The 20,579-nt window shown below is 43.0% G+C and overlaps 1 protein-coding gene across 2 annotated transcripts in view; it reads right to left on the bottom strand.

The window, feature by feature from the left end:
- Nucleotides 1–20,579, bottom strand: part of usp22 (ubiquitin specific peptidase 22) — a 36,704-nt gene that overhangs the window by 15,249 nt on the left and 876 nt on the right. Inside the window, exons 2-7 of one of the 2 annotated variants that reach the window (XM_078278835.1) lie at nucleotides 16,905–16,952; nucleotides 15,051–15,183; nucleotides 6,108–6,221; nucleotides 4,810–4,911; nucleotides 1,404–1,570; nucleotides 1,109–1,256 (exon numbers count right to left, since the gene is read on the bottom strand). In XM_078278835.1, the coding sequence (XP_078134961.1) occupies nucleotides 1,109–1,256; nucleotides 1,404–1,570; nucleotides 4,810–4,911; nucleotides 6,108–6,221; nucleotides 15,051–15,183; nucleotides 16,905–16,952 (712 nt within the window). The remainder of the gene's footprint in view (nucleotides 1–1,108; nucleotides 1,257–1,403; nucleotides 1,571–4,809; nucleotides 4,912–6,107; nucleotides 6,222–15,050; nucleotides 15,184–16,904; nucleotides 16,953–20,579) is intronic. The other variant, XM_078278836.1, reaches the window with a different exon arrangement.

The raw sequence follows: 20,579 nt of genomic DNA, 5'->3' as shown, positions 1-20,579 counted from the left end.
CTTTGTCTTTCCTGTCTGGATACTTGCATGTACTATGAATCAGTGTTCTGGATGCGTGTGTAAAAATATTAATAGATACATATCAGTCGTGTAGAGGTTAGACTGACATGATTATTTCTGGTGATATGCTGCCTGAAGAATGCCACTTTTCAAGCCCCTGGAGGGTTTTTAGGCAATTCTCCTTCACATGTCTCTTGCAAGTTATATATTAGGGCTGGGAAGATATGCCTTTGTCTCCATTAAATTCTCCACGATACACGGGTGCCGATTAGCGCTGCATTGCGATTTGCATTTACTGCGATTCTAGAAGTACTGCGATTTTCTTTTCCTTCTTTAACAAAAACAAAAGCTGAAGAATACACACAGACAATATATCATGATACATTTCTAAAAAATAATGTAATTGTTTTCTAAGAAGAATGCACATCACGTCATTATGACATTTATTTAATTTGTAAAGAACAGAACGTGCATTTTCTGCTTTCGCTCCGTTGAGCTGGAAACGGATATGATGTAGCCTAGTCGCCATCAGCAGTACCATATAAACAGAAAATAATTAGGTGAATCATTGGTAAATATATATATATATATATATATATATATATATATATATATATATATATATATATATATATATATATCTCTATCTATCTATCTATCTATCTAGATATAGATAGATAGATAGCTAGCAAGATAGATAGACAGATAGATAGACAGATAGATAGATAGCTAGCAAGATAGATAGATAGATAGATAGACAGATAGATAGACAGATAGATCACGATTCATATGATTTTCAATTTCTTTTCCCACCCCCACTATATATTGTATCTTTTTCAAGATTATTTTTTGGGGCATTTTTAGGCTTTCATTTCCACAGGACAGATGAAGACACGAAAGGGGAGAGAGAGGGGGGAACGACATGCAGCAAAGGGCCGCAGGTCGGAGCCAAACCTGCGGCCTCCGCGTCGAGGAGCAAGCCTCTACACATGTGCGCCCGCTCTACCAACTGAGCTAACCCGGCCACCTTTTTCATTTTTTTTTAAAAATATGTGCACATAAAGAAACAAAACAAGACGTATTGCCTCTGTGTACATGTGTGTCCCACCTTTGCAGTGTCTGTGCAGGACGTCCAGCGCCGCGATGAGGAACTCGTGGGCGTCCTGCTGCTCGTAGCCGGCCAGGTGGCGGGCGTGGGTCCACACCAGGTGAAGAAGACGGAAGGGGATGTGTGGCGACCGGTGGCCTGAGTAGAACTGGAGAAGGAAGGTCGTGTACAGTAGGTGAGAGAGAGAGAGAGAGAGAGAGAGAGAGAGAGAGAGAGAGAGAGACACAACGTTTCCTTCTATACCTCGTATCCCTCTCGTTCTTCCCATTTGAACAAATTCTTTGTCGAGTGTTACCTCCTGGAAGAGTTGCGACATCTCGCACACCAAACAGGAGTTGCTCTGCATCTCGCATTTGTGCCGGTCGGACAGGAAGAAGTCACGCAGCAGCGGAGTGTGCGTCAGCGCCTGGACGATGCAGTTCATGAAGCACGTGTTGCCCAGGTTTATCAGACCTCGCAGGCCTGGGGGGGGGGGGGGGGTGGGGTTTCAGAGGAATTGGAAAATAAGAAGCAGGAAAAACAAAAACAAAAAGATTAGACAAAGAGCACGGATGGATGGATGGGTGGAGGCAGGGTCCAAAATTAGCAACCAGCCAAATGCGGGTCAAATATGCGAGTGGCTGGTAGAGTCGCTTCACTTACCCGCCAAAAAAAAAAAATTATCTATTGAGTGGCTGGTCAAATTTGAACATTCACTAGCCATTTGGCTGGTGGACGAAAAAAGAAGAAGAAAAAAATGAGGGAGGACAGAGAGAAAGAGCTGAGGAGAGACGTTTTTTTCTCGGCTGCTGCAGTGGGGCATCTAAGCTGCAGTGCTGTTAACGGTCGACAACTAAAGAGGGATATATGTAGCCTACGTAAGGGAGTCGACCTCTTTTGAGAAAATAGCAGAGCCGGCATATGTGTGCGCGCGGGGGTGTGTGTGTGTGTGTGTGTGGTAGAGCGAGTGAGAGAGTAACGGGGATTAGCTTCAGAGGGAGTACCGGCTCTAGAGTCGTAGTGAGAGAAACAAAGTGTCTCCCCTGTGCTTTCTGACCACGACTTGAAAAGTTAACCCTCTCCTTGATTTCATGTCGTTTATGGAGAAGGAGAACCAGAAAACGAGTAGGGGGAAATGCAACGCTAGCAGGCCACGGCCGAGCAGACCAATCACAGTTGTTTGTGGTCTGCTTCGCCGCGACGTGTAGTTACATTGTTTGAGAGGTGCACACGCACACACACACACACACACACACACACACACACATGTCAGATTACAGCAGACCAAACAGCACACAGGCACAGGCGAGGGGAGAGGAGGAGAAGCAGCAGAGATAGTGGAAATAAAGGAGGAAGAGGAAAGAGGACAGCGGAGGAAGGAAAGACAGAGGTAGTGTTCTCAGCGATGAGCAGCCAGGCCTGTAGTCTCCCTCGCCTAAGACGGTGCCAGGGATGTTAATGGTGCTAGAGCACGTCGCTGCAGGCTGCTACAAGGTATGCCAGCTCTCCTCACTCCCACACAAACCCCACCACTGCTTCAATCCAATACTCCCTCCGTTGCTTCCAATACATTCTGCTGCTTTTCTCTCTTGTATTTGCGTGACTGACCGGCTGTCGCGGACATGCTGCGCGTGCGTCACCGTATAGGATGTCTGCGTTGACTTTCACCTTACTATTGGTTTGAAGTAGAGCGGCGTGTGAAGCCCAGTTCAGACCAAAGAGTCGCGACTGGATGAGCTAAAAACACGCAACTACTTGCAACCCGCTGGCCTGCGACGTCCTGACAGCTGCCAGTTTACACCAACGCAACTAGACGAGACGGGGCATCATCTCTATAGCAACGACCCTCTGTACTTCAGTTCATCACTTCCGACTTTTCAGGCTTTTTTTAGTAGCTGGATTTCATTTGTAGCGTCTTAAAATATGAATAAGGACAGTGAGATTCTTGCTACTAGATATTATCGGCCGATATTAGGCATTTTTTTCAAACAATCGGCATTAATAGTGGCCGATAAATTCATATTTAAAAAATAAAATAAAAACCATGTATGAGTGTTGGCGTTGCATAGTTTGCCCACCAGAGGGCGCTCTACAACGGCCCTGTTCTCCTGTTTAACCCTTTAAGTTTCATATCTTAAGGTTGTATTTTTATAAATTTTGTTCTGTTGTGACAATAAAACAAACAAAGTTTACTTTTTTTTAAATATATAATCGGCCGACATATCGGATTTTTAATATCACCAAATATCTATCTATCTATCTATCTATCTATCTATATATATGGCTCTACTTGCTACAGCCGCATTTCTTGTGATGAATTTTGTTCTACCGCCGCTCCCTCTCTTCAGTCACTCTCTAGCTCGCTTGACCATATACCGTGCTCGCGGGCGCTCGTTGAGCCTCCGTCTAAAAAGGTCTGCCATTTCGACCGGCTGACAGTTTGCAACTGACTCGACCAGCTGACTTCACCATTGGCTGTTGAAACGGGCGACGTCACTTTCGTTCTAGACGTTCTAGAAGCAGTAACAGGAGACTTGATCAGCTGGGTCGCAGGCGCCCGCCATCAGCTGGCCTGAGTCGAGCTGAGACGCTCCGATTCAGACCGCTGCGTCTTTTCCCTGCGAATCTTTGGTCCGAACTGGGCTTAATGCTGAATTTCTTTAGCGGTTAACCCTTCATAAAATCTTATCTTCTTGGTCAGAAAATGGTAAAAAAAAAAAAGGCCATTACAAGTTCCCAGAGCCCAACATGACTTCATCAAACTGAAACCTAAAGATCTTCAACATGGAAGCTGATGTGGAATAGATCAATGCAATGACAGAAAGTATGCATGTCTGTAGATGTACAGTATGTTCATACTGTTTTTATGCAATGACGGGTGTGTAGGACCATAAGTGTTCATGTATACTGCTAATGCTGCTATGTGTTTCTATTTATTCTTAAAGTAACATTATATTTTTATAATCTCAATGAATGATGCACTGACTGGAGAGCACTTTAAATTCCGTTGTACCTGTAACACTGACAATAAAGACCTATTCTGTTCTATCTGTGTTTTACTATTCCTACTATACCCAGAATGAAAGGTCTCTTGCCAGGAAACCAGATGAAAATGTTAAAGAGTTGACATTTCTTGGTGCTATAATCTGTAAAAATGGGAAAGCGGTATTTACAAAAATCTTGGCTAATCAGAGATGATATTTTTTTTTTTGGAAGCTTAAAGCAAATGAATACATTTCCTGAGGTGTAAACATTTGGTTTTGTGCTCATGGTTTTTAGATGACACAATGGAAAAGTAATTTTAATGTAAGTGTGTAGATGTAAACTTTGCATATTTGTCGATGATGCTGGTAGGGCCGTGTCCTCTCTTTCTACATTTACTGGTAGAACGTACATGTACTGGAATTGTTGGGTCTTTGTAAATTCTAGAGTGTGGTCTAGACCTACTCCATCTGTAAAGTGTCTTGAGATAACTCTTATGATTTGATACTATAAATAACATTGAATTGAATTTACAGGGACCTTTTGTCCCTCTGAGATCTCCCTTCTGTCCCTCTCTTTGAAACCGAGCGATTGGCCCAGTTTGACACCCAGCCTACACAGCCATCCTCTCCAACACTGGTGTGTGTGTGTATTATATATATATATATATATATATATATATATATATATATATATTTATATATATATGTGTGTGCATGAGGGGAAAAAGAGATACTAACCGATAGTACAGTTGGAGGTGATTCTCCTCCTCTTGGGGTTGTGGCGGAGCAGCTCTAGCTCCCTCTTGGTGGGCTCCCACGTTGAGTACTTCTCCCCTATGCCTGTGTGACACACACACACACACACACACACTTCAAAATATGTCCCCAAAGGAAAACTTTGTCAACATCTGTTTCATCTTACTGTACGTACACGCCGCCGCCGACTTGAGCTGCAAAGAAGCTCTGGCCGCCCTGTCAAGGACGCTTGTCAAAAAGTATGGGGAAGCCGTTTGACGCTTTGGCCGCTCTGACGTAGCAGCATTCTATGTTCGATCATGAAAAAAAAAAAAAAAAGCACAAGCAGCCTCTGCACGGCCAATACATTGACACTAGAAGCCTTTTATAAATTACATATGTAATGACAGAATTTGTATTGGTTGTTGGTCGCAGCGGTGTCCGTTAGCAGTTAGCTCGCTCGTTAGCCGCTGAACCGCAGCAGAATGCAGGCAGAGTGAGCAGCCGCCAGCTGTTGACCCGTGCAGGACTTCACCGTGAGCGGACCGTGACCGGCGGGTAACGTTAACTGGTCCCTATACGCAAATATCATAAATGATAGGGAACCCAGCAACGGCAATAATGAGCTTTTCCTCCTTTTTCTCGGAACTAATGTTTTTGTAGGAACTAAAGTTTACATCGTATGTTTCTCCGAAATCAGCCAGCGCGAAGGACGTCTGTATTCTGATTGGTTGCTGGCGTTTGCCGCTGCTTGCCGCTGAACCGCGTCATAGCTCATTACCATAAAGTTTGAGGTTGAAAATGAATGACTTCCGGTATCTTTAGAAGCTCAAGTCGGCGGCGGTGTGTACATACAGTAAGAGATTTTCTTCAGTTTGTTCCTCTCGCTTCGATTGGATTCTAGTGAACTGAAAAAAAAAAAAACTTTGATTTTATTATTCTAGTACCAAAAAGTATAACAAAAAATAAATAAAAAAAATAATAATAATATATATATATATATATATATATATATATATAAATAAAGGCGTCCGTGTATCGATACAGTACAGTGTTTCCTTTAGCAGTGGGGGCAGGTCTGTCCGAACAACAACAGTGACTACATTGTGCGTCTGCCATATTTCTGATACCGTGGCGGCAGACATTTTGCCATGGCGGGCCGCCACTACAAAATCAACAGAGGAAACGCTGCAGTATTGCCCATGGAAAAATATCGCGATACTATGCTGTAATGATTCCCCCACCCCCAGCCCTAGTGCAACAGTGTGTGGTATGGCTATGTGTGTTTTATGCCGTCATACCTTGCATTTTCCAGGCTTTCCTCTGTTCCTCTTTGGCAATCTGTTCCATGTCTTTGTCGTAAATGTAGTCTTGGCACATAAAACAGTAGATTCCTCCATACAGCAGGTCAATGGCTAGGAGGACAGACGAGGATGAGAGAAAAGGGAAGGAAAAGAAATAACGCATGAGGAAGCTGTTAGTCAAACGCCAGGGACGACAGTCTCGCGCCGTCGTCCCTGCGAGCTGTGTGAACCGCCAACTGCTTCGGACTCTCTCTATTCAGGGCCACGTTGCCATGGTGCTGCGGTGCCAGATAGCCAGGCTTATCTGCTGACATATCAGCTATCTGTTAACACCATCCAGGAACGACGGAGAGAGAGAGAGAGAGAGAGAGACACCCCGAGAGACGGAGGGAGCGATGAGTGGGCCCCTTCCTCCGGACCTTCATCATTCATTTAAGAGAAAAATGAAAAATGTTTTTAGGATCACAAAGAGGCTGTGTACTTGTGTTAGTAAATTATCTGGGACACAGAACAGTGATAGAACCAAAAATATATGTACTGGGATTCATTCAAAACTTGAATCTGTCTAAAAAGGAATACATATTTATTTATTTTGACTAAAAAGGGACAGTTATATCGTCAAATCGCAATTATTTCTGAGACAAATTCATTTTACAGTAAAATTTGGAATTGTTACAGCTCAAACAGGAGGAGTAAAAAGGGTGAGGAAGGATGGGGGGGGGGAGGGAGGCACCCATCTTTCACACTCACTTAAATGTTCAAACACAGACAAAAACTCCTTCCGCTCACTCTCTCCTGACCTGCTCTATATCCTGCCGCTACCTGTTTCCTGTTGCCATGACAACCTGCCTGTCAGCTTCTCCCAGCTGTCATCCTCTGCAGGTATATAATAAACATTACAGTGTACTCAGTTCTGCATTGGGCAGTCCCGCCAGGAATTCGCGATGTCGCGATTGCAACAAATCACGCAAACTCAACCAATCACCGTCAATTCGGTGCGACTCGCATTTTTGACCAATCACCGCAACTTTCCTGCAAATTCGACCAATAACCGGAGTTTCCCGCGACTTCAACCAATCCCAGCAGTCCCCCGTGCCAGACTTTGCGTCAGTTTTTGACTCTGAGAGCCACTGACCAAGCGGGAGTGAGAACGGGTTGACGTAACACATGTACGTCGCCAAATTCATTTCCTTGTTTCTTTTTTTTTTTGGGGGCATTTTAGGCCTTTATTATACAGGACAGCTGGAGATGTGAAAGGGGAGAGATAGGGGAAACTACATGCAGCAAAGGGCCGCAGGTCGGAATCGAACCCGTGGCCGCTGCGTCAAGGACTGAGCCTTAGCACACTCAACCAGGCGAGCTATCCAGGCGCCCCATTTCCTTGTTTCTGATATGAAGACGAGACTTGTGTGACTCGAACGTCTCACATTTACCAACAAAACGTACAGCGAAAGACCGTGTACATTTTAACATCAATGGACGCTGGAACGTTTTTTCCACTCTAAAGTCGCTGAAAGCTGCTGCTGTTTCCTGTCGGCTCTCTGACAGTCCCCCCCCCCCCTCGCGACTGACGCGCACACACACAAACACACGGTGGATATAGGAAAAAACGGAGATGAGACGTACAGGATGACCTAAATTGAGGACAGCTATGCTCCTTATTGTAAGTGCAACGATAAGTTAAAGTCCAATAAGTACTTTATCAAACCGTATGAATGTGTGTCCCAGGCCAGGAAATTAACTAACAATGTAAAGATCAACAAGCCACTGACAGAAATTATAATTTTTGTCTTAAATCCATCAGCCATTTTTCATATTATACCAACATTTGCAGCATCCTGAGCCTTTTTGGTAAGGTTCCTAGGAACACTTAGCCCAGAGTAGTTTTATTCTCCCCGAAACAAGTTTCCTTTTATTTTTAAAGAAGTATACCCAAATAAAAAAAAGGCATGGCAAACATTTTTTTTTTTTTACAAAAGCTGCCACAAATTCGGGCATTTTGGGCTGCAACAATCTCAAAAAAAGGCAGCGAAATCCTGGAGGGACTGATTAGGGCTGCACAATATATCGTTCTTTTCTCGTCAACGCAATATTAACTGGCGCAGTAAGCACATCGCGAAAGGCTGCGACATGTGTTAAAAGACACTGAGATTTTTAAAACGTAACTCACTTTTTTTGAGTGGTGCCTTTTATATTCAATGTTCAATTTGTTTAATAAAAGAATGTTGGAAATGATTTCCTTTCATTTATTTGAAATTCAACAAGCAGTGTGTGTGTATTTTTAGCGGAATACTGAAAGCAGTAGAAATGCAGAACTGAGTACACTGTAATGTCTGTTTATTTATTGCTAGTGATATCGTTATCGTAATATTCAACAAGGTTATCGCATTCCGCATGTTTTTCTCATATCGTGCAGCCCTAGTCGGCACACTCCTTTTTGAATTTAAAACAAATAAAGGAAATCATTACCAACATTCTTTTATTGAACTGGATATAAAAGGCACCACTATAAAAAAAATAATAAAAAAGAATACCAGTTACATTCTAAAGTGTAGTTTTCCGCTGATATTTTCTTTCATCAGAGAGAGAGAGAGAGAGAGAGAAAAAAGAGAAAAGACAGCAAGCAGGACAAGTGCAATTAGATGAAATCCTTTTCACAATTCTGGATATCGACAGGGTCATCGGGTAACCATGGGAACGAAAGGAGGGCAAAACCGGAGGAGGATAGAGACAGGGATGAGCCCAACACAGGGCCGCAAACAGCATTCACCAAATAGCCGTGAGCGAAAATGCTGAAAAACGGGTTAGATGAAAGAGATGGACCGGCAAGAGAGAAAAGGAGGAGGAGAAGCAGGAAGGAGGAGGGGCCGGGGGGTTTAATGAAGGCTAATTCCGCAGGGTTTGTTAAAGACGACTTAATTACATCCTCGGCAGTCTGCGGAGATCTATCCCTTTTGGAAAAAATAAAAAAAAATCTTTTCTCTCCCTCCGTATTAGACGGTTTCTCACTCTATTTTTGCAGCGTTTGATTCAGCAGCTAACCTAATTAAACTCACAATCTGTGTGTCTGACACACACACACACACACAGAGGGGGTCTTTCTGAGCTGAGCGATAACGTCGAGCAAAGGATAAAAACAAACGGGCAGATTCTGAACATCTGCCAAACCCCCCCCCCCCCCCGCACCACCCGCCCCAGCCTTTGCCGTGGACAACCCCGAGTGTCTATGCTGCGCCAGCGTTCTCCTCCAAAACACCGCAGTGTAACGTACTTCACTTGCAGCCCAAACGGTCTTAATTCTATTATGTGGAGAATAAAATTGAACGCTACCTGTATCGCGGCAGCATTCATTCTAACAGGACGATGCCTTGTGTTGAAGATAATATGACGTTTGGTGTTTACTCTGCCTTCTGAACGTTGCCTCTGGAGTCTGTGCTGCTTCTTCTTTTTTTTTCCCCCTCCGTTCAGCGAGTACGTTTACACGCACACTAATATTCTACTATTATTCAGAATATGACAATATTCCGAATTTGATTCAGGGTTGCGTCCGAAATCGCATACTCTGCACTACATTACTCAATATACTATGTATACTATTAGGGGTGGGACGAGACACCCAGCACACGAGAAGAGACACGAGACTGGGTTCATGAGATAAAAGACCAGACGAAATTTTAACACTATTTTAAAGAAAACTTCAATGAAGAAATAAGACAGGAAAAATAGACCTTTATTCAAACCGAAAGTCACAAAATGAAAAACAAGCACTGAATGGTTTTGCCACAAACTGAAATGACTGGCTGAAATGGGAAATAGTTTTACATGACTTTAAAAATCGACACCCACCGAGCCATGCTTACATTATCATTAGTTAGCTCAATCTTGCTTCCTAACTGCGTCGCAAATTATAGTAACGTTAGCTTAGCTGGGAGCTTCATGAAGACAGCTAAAGTTTATGCCACCTGCCCTACAGCTGTCAGTTAGCTTCGACTTCATATGCCCATTAATTAATTACTTCTAACAGCTGTATTGTCATTAACGTGAAGCTCTACAAGACACTGGTTGATTATAAATCACTAAAATAGTAGTGACAACACCGTTTGCTTAGTTGTGCTAATCGAGCACCGTTAGCCTTAACAACAGAGCCGCTTCAATACACTTGTCAGATAATGTTACATTACAGAGTTCTCTGTTGATTTTGGTTTGTCGCTGTGTGTTCGTGGTGGAAAATGAATGTAAACAAAGTGGCGTGCCAGAAATGCAAAGTGCCATGACGTAAGTCCCCTTCAAGGCCAGGCTAATGTTGGACGTCCCCTCTAGTCTTATCTGTTTTTTATTTTTTAATCTGTTTTCATGTAAAGCACTTTGAATTGCCCTGTTGCTGAAATGTGCTATACAAATAAAGCTGCCTTGCCTTGCCTAGAGGACAGAATGTGTAACAACAACCACATGCTGATAATGGCATTGACAATGAATAAGCCTGAGTAGTGTAGTACATATTAAGAACAGGCTGCATTCGAGCATTAAAATATTCAAATATTATTCAAATATAAAAATTTAAAAAATGAAATTCGAATGGTATTATAGAAGAACATTGACAGCTCTAATCTACAGTACGTCAAGGAGCATCAATGCTGTTCTGGAGGCTCGAGGTAAACAGAGACACTTGTGTTATTTCAATTGTCACCCATCTGTACGTGTATATATCAATGTCAATGACTCTTTGGCTTTTCCACAAGGCTTCACATTCCGCCTGAGATTGCACACATTCAGCAGTTGTTTAACTGTGGGGGATCAGGTAATGCGCAGCAATCTTCTCTGCAATCATTCGGAGATTTGTGTGCAACGTTGTGGTTATTACATGCCGTGTGGTGTGTCCCTGTGGGAGTAGTGTGGAGGGGGAAAGCAGCCAACAGTTATTGGTGTTCGGCAAACACCCACCCCTTTGTTCAAATCCGGAGCCATCCAGATTGTGTCTGTTTGATGCAAATGTGTTTATTTCGGTGACAAATTGTAATACAACTTTCCCGTTCCTCACGGTGAACGCTCGCCAACAAAGCGACGTCCATGCGAGGCTGTGGTGAGAAACACAGTGTGGTCGTTGCAGCTCTGAAAATAGAAGCCTTCTCTGTCATTTAAAAAGGGAGAATATTTTGACAAATCCAATGCAGATTACCACTCAAATCACTGATGTGCAGCGTTTTACCTTGCCTTCTCTGACCTGGAATAATAATCCTGTCAAAACAAGGTGGAGGCAGATCTCATTTTTGTGTTAAAATAACCCCATAAACCCACACACCAATAGATGTTTTGAAGGCTTTTGGAGTAAGGTTAAACAGGGACGTATACACAATGAAGTAGAATCTCAGCTTGTGTATATGTGCTTAATTTAATCAGCCACCAAGACAGACCTCAGTCCTTATTTATTAGGAAGTTCACTAATGCATGTGCTCGCTCTAATGGGCTACATGAGGCCAAATACACTGGTGACATTCGAATACCCCCATGAGACCAAGTCTTTAGACTGAGTTGCAATTATGTTGCACCAGGTTGCGTAATAGCTCTCTCTGTTGCTCTTGATTATTTTCCTTAAATGCATAACAAAACCACAACTATGTCACAGCCAGGCAAAGTCCAATATATAACTAACTTAAAGGGTAACCTCGGCTTTTTTCAACCTGGACCCTATATTCCTATGTTTTTGTGTCGAAGTCACTGATGGAAACTTTTTTTTTTTTTTTTTTTTTTTTTTTTTTTATTTGGTTCAGTATTAAGCAATAATGGGCAATTGCGCACCTTCCATTTACGTCCACTAAAAGTGCCGTTTTGCCACTGACATGCTCAGATTATTGGGTTATTGTATTAAGTGTCTGACAAAACTATGGAACGGATCCTTACAGAGGTCGACCTTTTTGTAAAGAGTAAGATCCTTTTTGTTTAACATGACGCATACCCAAAATGACCAGACTCCGTTTAAATAATAGTCATTTTACCATCGTAAATCACACTTCATTCAAGGTCGACAGACACAAAATAAAACAAAAGCCGTCTTGGTTCGTCTTACCGCTGTTCAACCAGTCACCGCTCTGGTTTGGTTGAAATAAACCCTTAATTCACCCATTTACATGTGAAACCATGCTGGCTCTTTACATGCTAAAAGCATTATTTATTTATTTATTTATTTATTTATTTATGGAGTATGGTGGGTGTGGTTATTGCGATTTTGTGGCTGTTTCGATCTTACTCTTTAACATAAAGATCTCTCTGTAGGGATCCTTTCCATAATGTTGTCAGAAACTTATAAAAACAATCGGAGCCTGTCAGTGGTAAAAACAGCACTTCTAGTGGACGGAAAGTGATGATGCGCATTTGCCCTATAGATTACATAGCAGCCTGTATCGCGGCTGCCGGTTACAGCGTTTCAAAGTCAAAGATTTCTGTTTACATTAGTCACTTAAGACACCAATGCATGGGCAAATTAGCCTGGCTCCGCCCCCTCCTACGTACTTCCGCTCAATTTTCATTTTCCTTCAGTACTCCGTCTGGGTTCGCGGTATAGTCTTGGGTTTTCTCTGGCCAAATCTTTGGCGGTCCAATCAGTGAACAGAGGGAGTGGAGAACGATGACGTTGAGGTTGTGCGCCAGTTTGAGTTTGTAGTTCCGTAATGGCGGCGGAGAAAGATTCGAGCGAAGCCGTTCGGTCCGTTGTGGCAACGCTGCCGAATATCCAGAAGTTAAAGCCCGAGCAAGAACAATCTTTGCTGAGTTTTGTTGGTGGCCGTGATGTTGTGGCCGTCCTCCCCACGGGGTTCGGGAACAGTTTGATTTTCCAGCTCGCTCCGTTAGTGGTGAAGGAGTTGGCTAAGGCGAACGCTAGCGATGCTAAGCCGACGTCACGACCAAACGTTAGCGATTGCTTATGGCAGATCCAGAGCGGCTCTGGGCAGATCCAATAGTTTTAAACTTCAACAGAGTACCCGCCTTCAAGGAAGTTAACACTTGTTTAAACCCTTTAAAACGGAAATATAGAGACACAAAAACACACACACTCTGGTGTTTCTGAACCGTCAGCGCTTCTAGCAATCACACCGAGTTACATCTTCATTAGCTATACTCAAGTGTATAATTAGCCCTTTTAGCAGCCTTTGTTTTGAGAGAAGAAGCATTACACCGTTGTGAGTGTGTGTGCATTATGGTTATACTGTTAGTGTGTCTGTTTAGGAGGCAGGGACCAACTCGTTTAAGCTAAGGGGGCTAATAGCAGGTCTGGATGCCTGGTGTGACGCCATCAGGGCCCTCAAAGCTCACCTGGCTTGCCGGTCGGCCGGTCCACCTTCACAGACCCCGCTGTGAGCTGGCCCCGTTTCGTTTGTCCAAGTTATAAAGCTCCACAAGAGATTGCAGGCGTAACGCAACAAGCTCGCTCGCTGACTAGCCTCACACACACACACACACACACACAATGTAATATTGCGATATTGAGCATGAATTTTGCGATATCTATTTCGATATTCTTAATATAAAAAACAAGTTTTAGGGAAAACCCACTAAAATACATTTATAGAATATTAAAACAGGTTTTTGTACAAGACAAGGGTTCATTAAAACGGACAGTAGAACCTGAATATATACATAAACATTTTTTTCTAGTCAAATTTATGAATTTTTAAAAGGCCATTATGAATGAAAGCCAAGTATCGCTAAACTTGCACTTCCCCATAGCTGAATAATTAAATCTGTTTAATGTGTGGTACAGTCTTGTAATACCACGGAAGCTGATTGGCTGCAATATAAGATGCATGTTCGTCTCATTTGTAGTCGTCATACAGCGGATTCTGTTTTGAATAGCGAAAGAGAGAATTACAACACAACGGAATCAAAAAGAAAAAAGAAACACAAACACACACACACACACACACACACACACACACACACACACAGGGAGCATGTCATAGAGCATTAGATGTACCCGACGGGCCAGGCCGGGTTTGGACATGAATATCTTAATGCCCGTCGGGCTCCGGAAAAATGCAGGCCGATCCACACTCATCGTAAAGTGTCTCGTGGTGGTTTTTGAGGTGAGAAAAGAGGTCGGTTGTAATTAGAGATGTTCCGATACCGATACCAATATACCAGTATCGGTATCGGCTCCGATACTGCCTGAAACGCTGGTATTGGGAAGTACTGGAGTTCATGCATCGATCCGATACCACGTAATAAAGCCCTAAAGAAAAAATACGTTAAAGTAGTTTATTTATGTTCTTTTTCCGTTATAACTGACTGTCAAACTGCAGAATAAAAGAACGTTCTGTGGCATTCATGTTTCACAAAGAGTTTAACCTGAGCCAGGCCGACGACAAAGATAGAAATCATATCACATCCATACAGAGATAGTACTATACAGTTCTTAAAACATAATAAAATATATGACACACTGGTATCGGATCGGTACTCAGGATCGGCCGATACGCAAGTTCAGGTATCAGAATCGGTATCGGACCATCTCTAGTTGTAATGCTGGTCAATGAAATATGCGGGCTCTAAATTGATCACAACACATACAACCACAAAATAAATATTACATACTTTTCGGTACATTTTCGATATTGATATTGCACAACGTGATATTTAGTCGATACATCGTAATTTATTTTAATATTTCAGTTCATAATTAGTGTTGGTTTCATTTGCTTATTTCACATGAATGAAGACGGAAGAAAATTAAGTTTCAGTTTCTTACATTTTCAGCATCTTATAAAAGTAAACAAACAGAAATTGCAAAGCTCAAGAAGTTAGATTTTTCATTTGAAATGGTGGTGTGAGGTTTTTTTTGCCCAGTGCTTTAAGAGTCAGTAGGTACCGCATACTGCAGTCGTCTGCAGTATGTAGTAAGTTCCTTTTTTTTTTTTTAAACGGCCCCAGAGTGTGCGTTTGCCATACCTAGGTTATGCCTTTTGCTCTTGGCGTGCTCGTGGATGTGTTTTTTGGCAAAGCAGGCGAAGAAGACGCAGTAGAGGCATGAGTGGAGTCTGTTGAGGTGGGCACCGCACATGTGGCAGATACACGACTTGGCCTGGAAGAGAGGGGAGAGGACAGAGAGGGAGGAGGGAGGCATTAACAGAGAGACAAAGGGAATTATTACCACAATTGTTCGCACAATATTCTAATGCACCATGTAATTTAACGGCCATCGAACCACAGCAGGGAGAGCTACAGTTTTTTTTTTTTTTGACATTTCAAAATGTCAAATGTCTCTTGAATCATTACGGTGTAATGAAATGTAGTCATTTGTAAGGGCCAGCCCTGACTTGGCTTCATCATTTTTGGCTTTAACTTGCTATCAAAATAATTAACTGAACTGAGAATGACTGTGGGTGGAGGGTCGATAGTGTGGTTCAAAAGCATGCAGACGAGAAGCTGGCGTGCCAATGAGCCAGCATGAATACGACCAGGCGAGAAGAAATGAGCAACGCGTGGAAGAAGAGAAGAGGGAAAATAAGAAAAGACAGGAGGGAGAAAGAAGGAGACGGAAGAAGGCATAAGGGCAAAGGAGAAGATCTAAGAGAAGGTGATATTTGAAATGTAGATGCCAATTGCAAAAGGTTTATCTCAATGTCAAATTCTGCCTGATGTGTTCACAACATGTGTTCTGCTAACTGTATGCATACTGGGAACTATATTCTCAGAGAGGCGAAGCACTGCTACTGCTGCTACTTGGGCGGAGTGATTTGCACCTGAGAAGCCCCGTGGTGAGGAGCAGAGAGTAACAACGGTGCTTTTCAGGTGTTGCGCAAATCACTCCGCCCAAGTAGCAGTGCTTCGCCTTTCTGAGAGTATAGTTCCCAGTTTGTATACGGTTAGAAGACGGCTGTGTCTCATGTGACCTTGTTATTTGTACACGCTGTGACTCTACGAATCACAACATGTAAATAGGAACATGTTGGTGTTATTTTGTCACTTATTGGGAGCAGTAGGCTAGTTGGAGCCGGTTACCTCCAGGATCTGTGCTAAGCTAGGCTAGCGGTGGCGGCGTCAGACAGAGTTACGAGACGCACGGAGATGAGAAGGGTATGTATGGATTTATCTAACTCTGGGGGTTACGGTGAATAAGCTAAAGTCCCAAAAAGTTGGCGTGTTCTTTTAAAAAGAAGATTTGTTGGGGGGGGGTGGGGGGGGGGGAGCAACGCTACCAAGCCCTGACGTGTGTCGCTGTGACGTGTAGTCAAATTTTTCGGGAGCTGCACGTCAGGCTACGGCGTAGGTTCGTGTCTCCACGTACCTACGTCCGTACTAGGGTTGCACGATATTGACAAAATGTGCTATTGCGATATCGATATTAATTTCGATATTTTTAAACATATACATACAAATACAACACAAGGTTTACTTCAACTGATGGTCATATTGGACTGGTACAACATGAATGAATAAATAAGGACCATGTCTACAGAACAGGACATGTTTTACTGGTTGGACAGTATAACATAAATAAATAAAGAGAACAGGACACAACTTTTCTTTCGCTTCTGATTCATTCCATTTTGTTGTCTCTATCTATTTCTTCACTTATACGGTCACTCTGTCCAAATATGCACACACGTGGTACGCTCCATGGGGTTCATCACGTAGTGGCCCCGTGCGCTGACGTGCACTAACATGTGCAAGTGGCATGGTAACTTGCGCATCGTGATATCGCGATAACGATACTGAGTCGATGTATCACGCGCCCCTAGTATGTAGCCTCAGTGTAGATTTTACGCAGTAAAAAGAAGTATAAGTCACGCTTTACTTTACTTGTGTTGTGTTCTTTGCATGGTTTTGTTGTTCTTCTTTGTAATTTAACTGCAAATAAAAAAAAATAAGTGCATTTTTCTAAATGTCAAACAACTCCATTAACAAGATTTAAGTAATATGCAAGTGAGATCTTTACAAGCACATACTTGACATGCCAGCCTAAACATGGACATGGACGCAAAATGGAATGGAAGAAAACAAACAAAAAAAAATATTATTCTTATTCCAGTCACACACACACACCCCTCCATGAGTAAGTGCTTAGACAGCACATGAATTATATATAATAAGAAAAAAAAAAAAAAAAAAAAAAAAAAAAAAATGGTATCAATATGCAACAATGCCCCCCCCCTCACTCACTCATTCTTCCAACTGGCAGGGTCATGTTTACTTCTCTGGTCCCTGAGAACATTGTATTCATGTAGGAATGGGACATCCTTACATCCTCTGCTGTCATGGCAGCAGGAGTCCCATATGGAGTAGTCTCGCTTTACCAGACCTTCCTCCACAGTGCTGCGGAACACGTTTACGTTCAAAAGTTGTTTTAGTCGTGCGACAGAAAACTCAGATTGGACAGACAGTCTAGCTAGCTGTCTGGATTTACCCTGCAGAGATCTGAGGAGCAGCTAACCATAGTCCTCATAAGGCCGACTACACACTGGCTGCGTGGCGTGTCCGTTTATATTTCGGCTCCCATGTCAACAGGTTAGAGCTTACACACTGCCTGCGTGACACGAAAACGCATGCATGCTAGAAACAGGACCGACGCCTATTTTTCACGCGACACGCAAGCGTGTTGGAAACGTTTCCAGGCAAAATAAAATAGGAAAAGATATTTATAGGTCATTTTGACACAAATACATATTAATAAATGACATGTTGATGTTTGAAAGTCTCTCGGTTTTGATTTAAATGCAGATATAAATGAATGAAAAAAATCAATTTTCGAATATTGCACCTGTCAATACAGAACGAAATATTCAGTAGCCTATTTTGCCGTCAATACTGCCGACGTTGTCTTTGCTGTAATCAAATCAGTACATATTTATGTTTAAAGTGGTATTTCATTTTATCAATGGGAAACATACGTGTCCAGACAAGACTAGCAGCAGCAGCAGCCGCGTCAGACACGTTTCTGGTGTGTGAAGACATAGAAAACGCCACGCAGCCGACACGCAACAGAAAATCCACGCTCACGCCACGCAGCCAGTGTGTAGCCGGCCTAAATCCACCGCCGTTTAGAATGCCAACACAAAGAAAGAGGAAGGAAACAGACGGTTCGGCTCGGAGAAAAGGAGGACATCCGGCGGAGTTTTCCTGCAACACCGGAGCAATCCTTGAAGTGGATACAGACTACTTATTTTAACGCAAAAGAAATTACAACATCACGGCACAAATCGTTTTGGTTTATTTTCCAGCTCCTACTACGTGAGCCGTAGTACCTAGAGTTAGACAGCCAATTACCAGCATAAAAGATCTTGCTAGAGTGCATGCTGCATGTTTATTGGCTGACTGTTGCTGATGAGATTTGCATGTATTGAAACTGGGTATGGACCTTTTTCACAGCAGACATGTTGACTTGTCATAGTAGGAAAAGCACAGCTGAAATGTATAACCTTAACGATGGCTCAATTCCATCAAGTGTCCCAGTGAGCTATCTCAGTGAGTCAGCATACACAACACCAGGGCCTCTCCTAAGTGGAATGCAGCCACCATTAATGGTTTTGAACACACCTGTGCTGTTCCTACTATGACACGTCAACATGTCTGTCCCGTGAAAAAGAAGGCAAAAGGAGGCAATTCTCTGCAGGTCGCTGCCTAAAAAACTATTGAATTCGGTACCCAGCCCCAGTCATGGACATACATTAGTTCTGCTTCAGCACACTGGCCACGTACTAACTAACAGGCCACACGCTCAGTAATGCCTTGTGGTCTTCCGAACTCGCAAAGCTCTGTCCATGTCATATTTCTGCGAGCCCTGCCACGTCGGGGACGAGCCATCTGCTGGCAGGATGTCATGCGAGAAGAGCAGTAGAGGGTAATGGGCTGGAAAGATCCTGGGTAGAAGTGGAAGTTTTTAGCAGTGGGGGCAGGTCTGTCCGAACAACAACAATAATAGTCGACTCGGAAGAAAGCAAACTTTTTGACAATAAACGACATCAACGCAACAGTATTTGGAGTTAAACTGGACGGGCCCAACAACCTCTGAATAGTTCTGCTTGTTGTTAAATTGCAACGTGAGCGGCAGCCAACGCATTATGTTGGCAGGATCATTTAAAAAAAGGCATCCGCGACTACATTGCGCATCTGCCTTATTTCTGAAACCGTGGCGGCAGAATTTTTGCCATGGCGGGCCGCCACTACAAAATCAACATAGAGGAAATCAGAATGCATTATCCTGCAAGGCTCCGGTCATTGTGCTCCATTGCAGTTATCTTGATATCATCTATCTCCCCCTTCAAGATTATGGGAGTAAACTGCCAAAACTTACGCAGACACAATGATTTTTTTCGTGGGATAGTGAGGGATAAGAAACATTTGTCTCTCTCTTCAGTAGTACCCATAGAAATAGCGCCGCTACAGTTAAGCGGAGGGGATCAATAGTAGGAGCAGCTAGATCGGAATAGCTGGGTAAACCCATGGTATTCCCCCAGACGCTGATAAAGCATATGGGTCTTGAGATTGCTTCCATACAGACACAAACAAACTGAAGCATATGCTGGAGCTCAGGTTAAACTGGAAAATTACCAATGAATGGGATGGAAAACATCAATCACCATGTTTATCTAAGTGCCAAAAGATGTGTAATCACATTCTTCAGAGACATTTTAGAGTAAGTGTCCCATTGAGAGAGAAAAAAAAAACTAAATGTTTACTAAATGTGTAAGGGCTTCCTGTTGGGCCGCATGCTTCCATCTGAGTGGAAAACTGAGCCACGATCAATATCAATAAGAATGCACTGCCAATAGGGAGGTAATGCCCAGGAGGGATGTGAGCCCTTTTACCAGCCTTGTCTGCTCTTCAGGGTAGGGTGTGTGTGTGTGTGTGTGTGTGTGTGTGTGTGTGTAATATTTACACCATTTATTTCAGTAAACATGCCTCCTGGACAACAAACTCCCCACTGATCCCATGACAGATGACAGGGGGATGGGGTTGTTCCAGAGCCCATTCGAGTGCAGGATGCATGTAGGGGCAGCCAAAACACACACACACACACACACACACACACACACACACAACATGCTAATATTGTGCAAATCTGCTCTGCATCCATGTGTTGTTGATCTTTACAATAAATAGGACTCAATAAAATGTGCTTCCCTCTCTAAAGAATACGAACAAACTGTACCCATGTGAAAGAGAGACTGACGGATTACACACACACACACACACACACACATCCTATTGCTTTAACAGTTTAACGACATCGTATTGCAGTCATGCAGTGCAAAGATAGCTGCATATCTGTCATTTTGGCTTAGGGATCGCAGGATAACAGGTAGAGAGTAAGCTTAGTTGAGTTTAAAAACAATTATTATTGCCCTCCCCCCTAAGCAAGGAAATAGCACCGTGTAGCCTAATGCTGGTGGAAGGAAGTGGAGCCAGTGCAGGCGCAGAGCCAACCGATGCACATCAGCTTTCTAATCAATAATGCGGTCTCTAGCTTTTGAAGTG

Source organism: Sander vitreus, chromosome 21 (genome assembly GCF_031162955.1).
Source record: "Sander vitreus isolate 19-12246 chromosome 21, sanVit1, whole genome shotgun sequence".
Taxonomy (NCBI): domain Eukaryota; kingdom Metazoa; phylum Chordata; class Actinopteri; order Perciformes; family Percidae; genus Sander; species Sander vitreus.
Note: the sequence above shows the minus strand (reverse complement) of the source record. Positions and strands in the feature narration are given on the sequence as shown.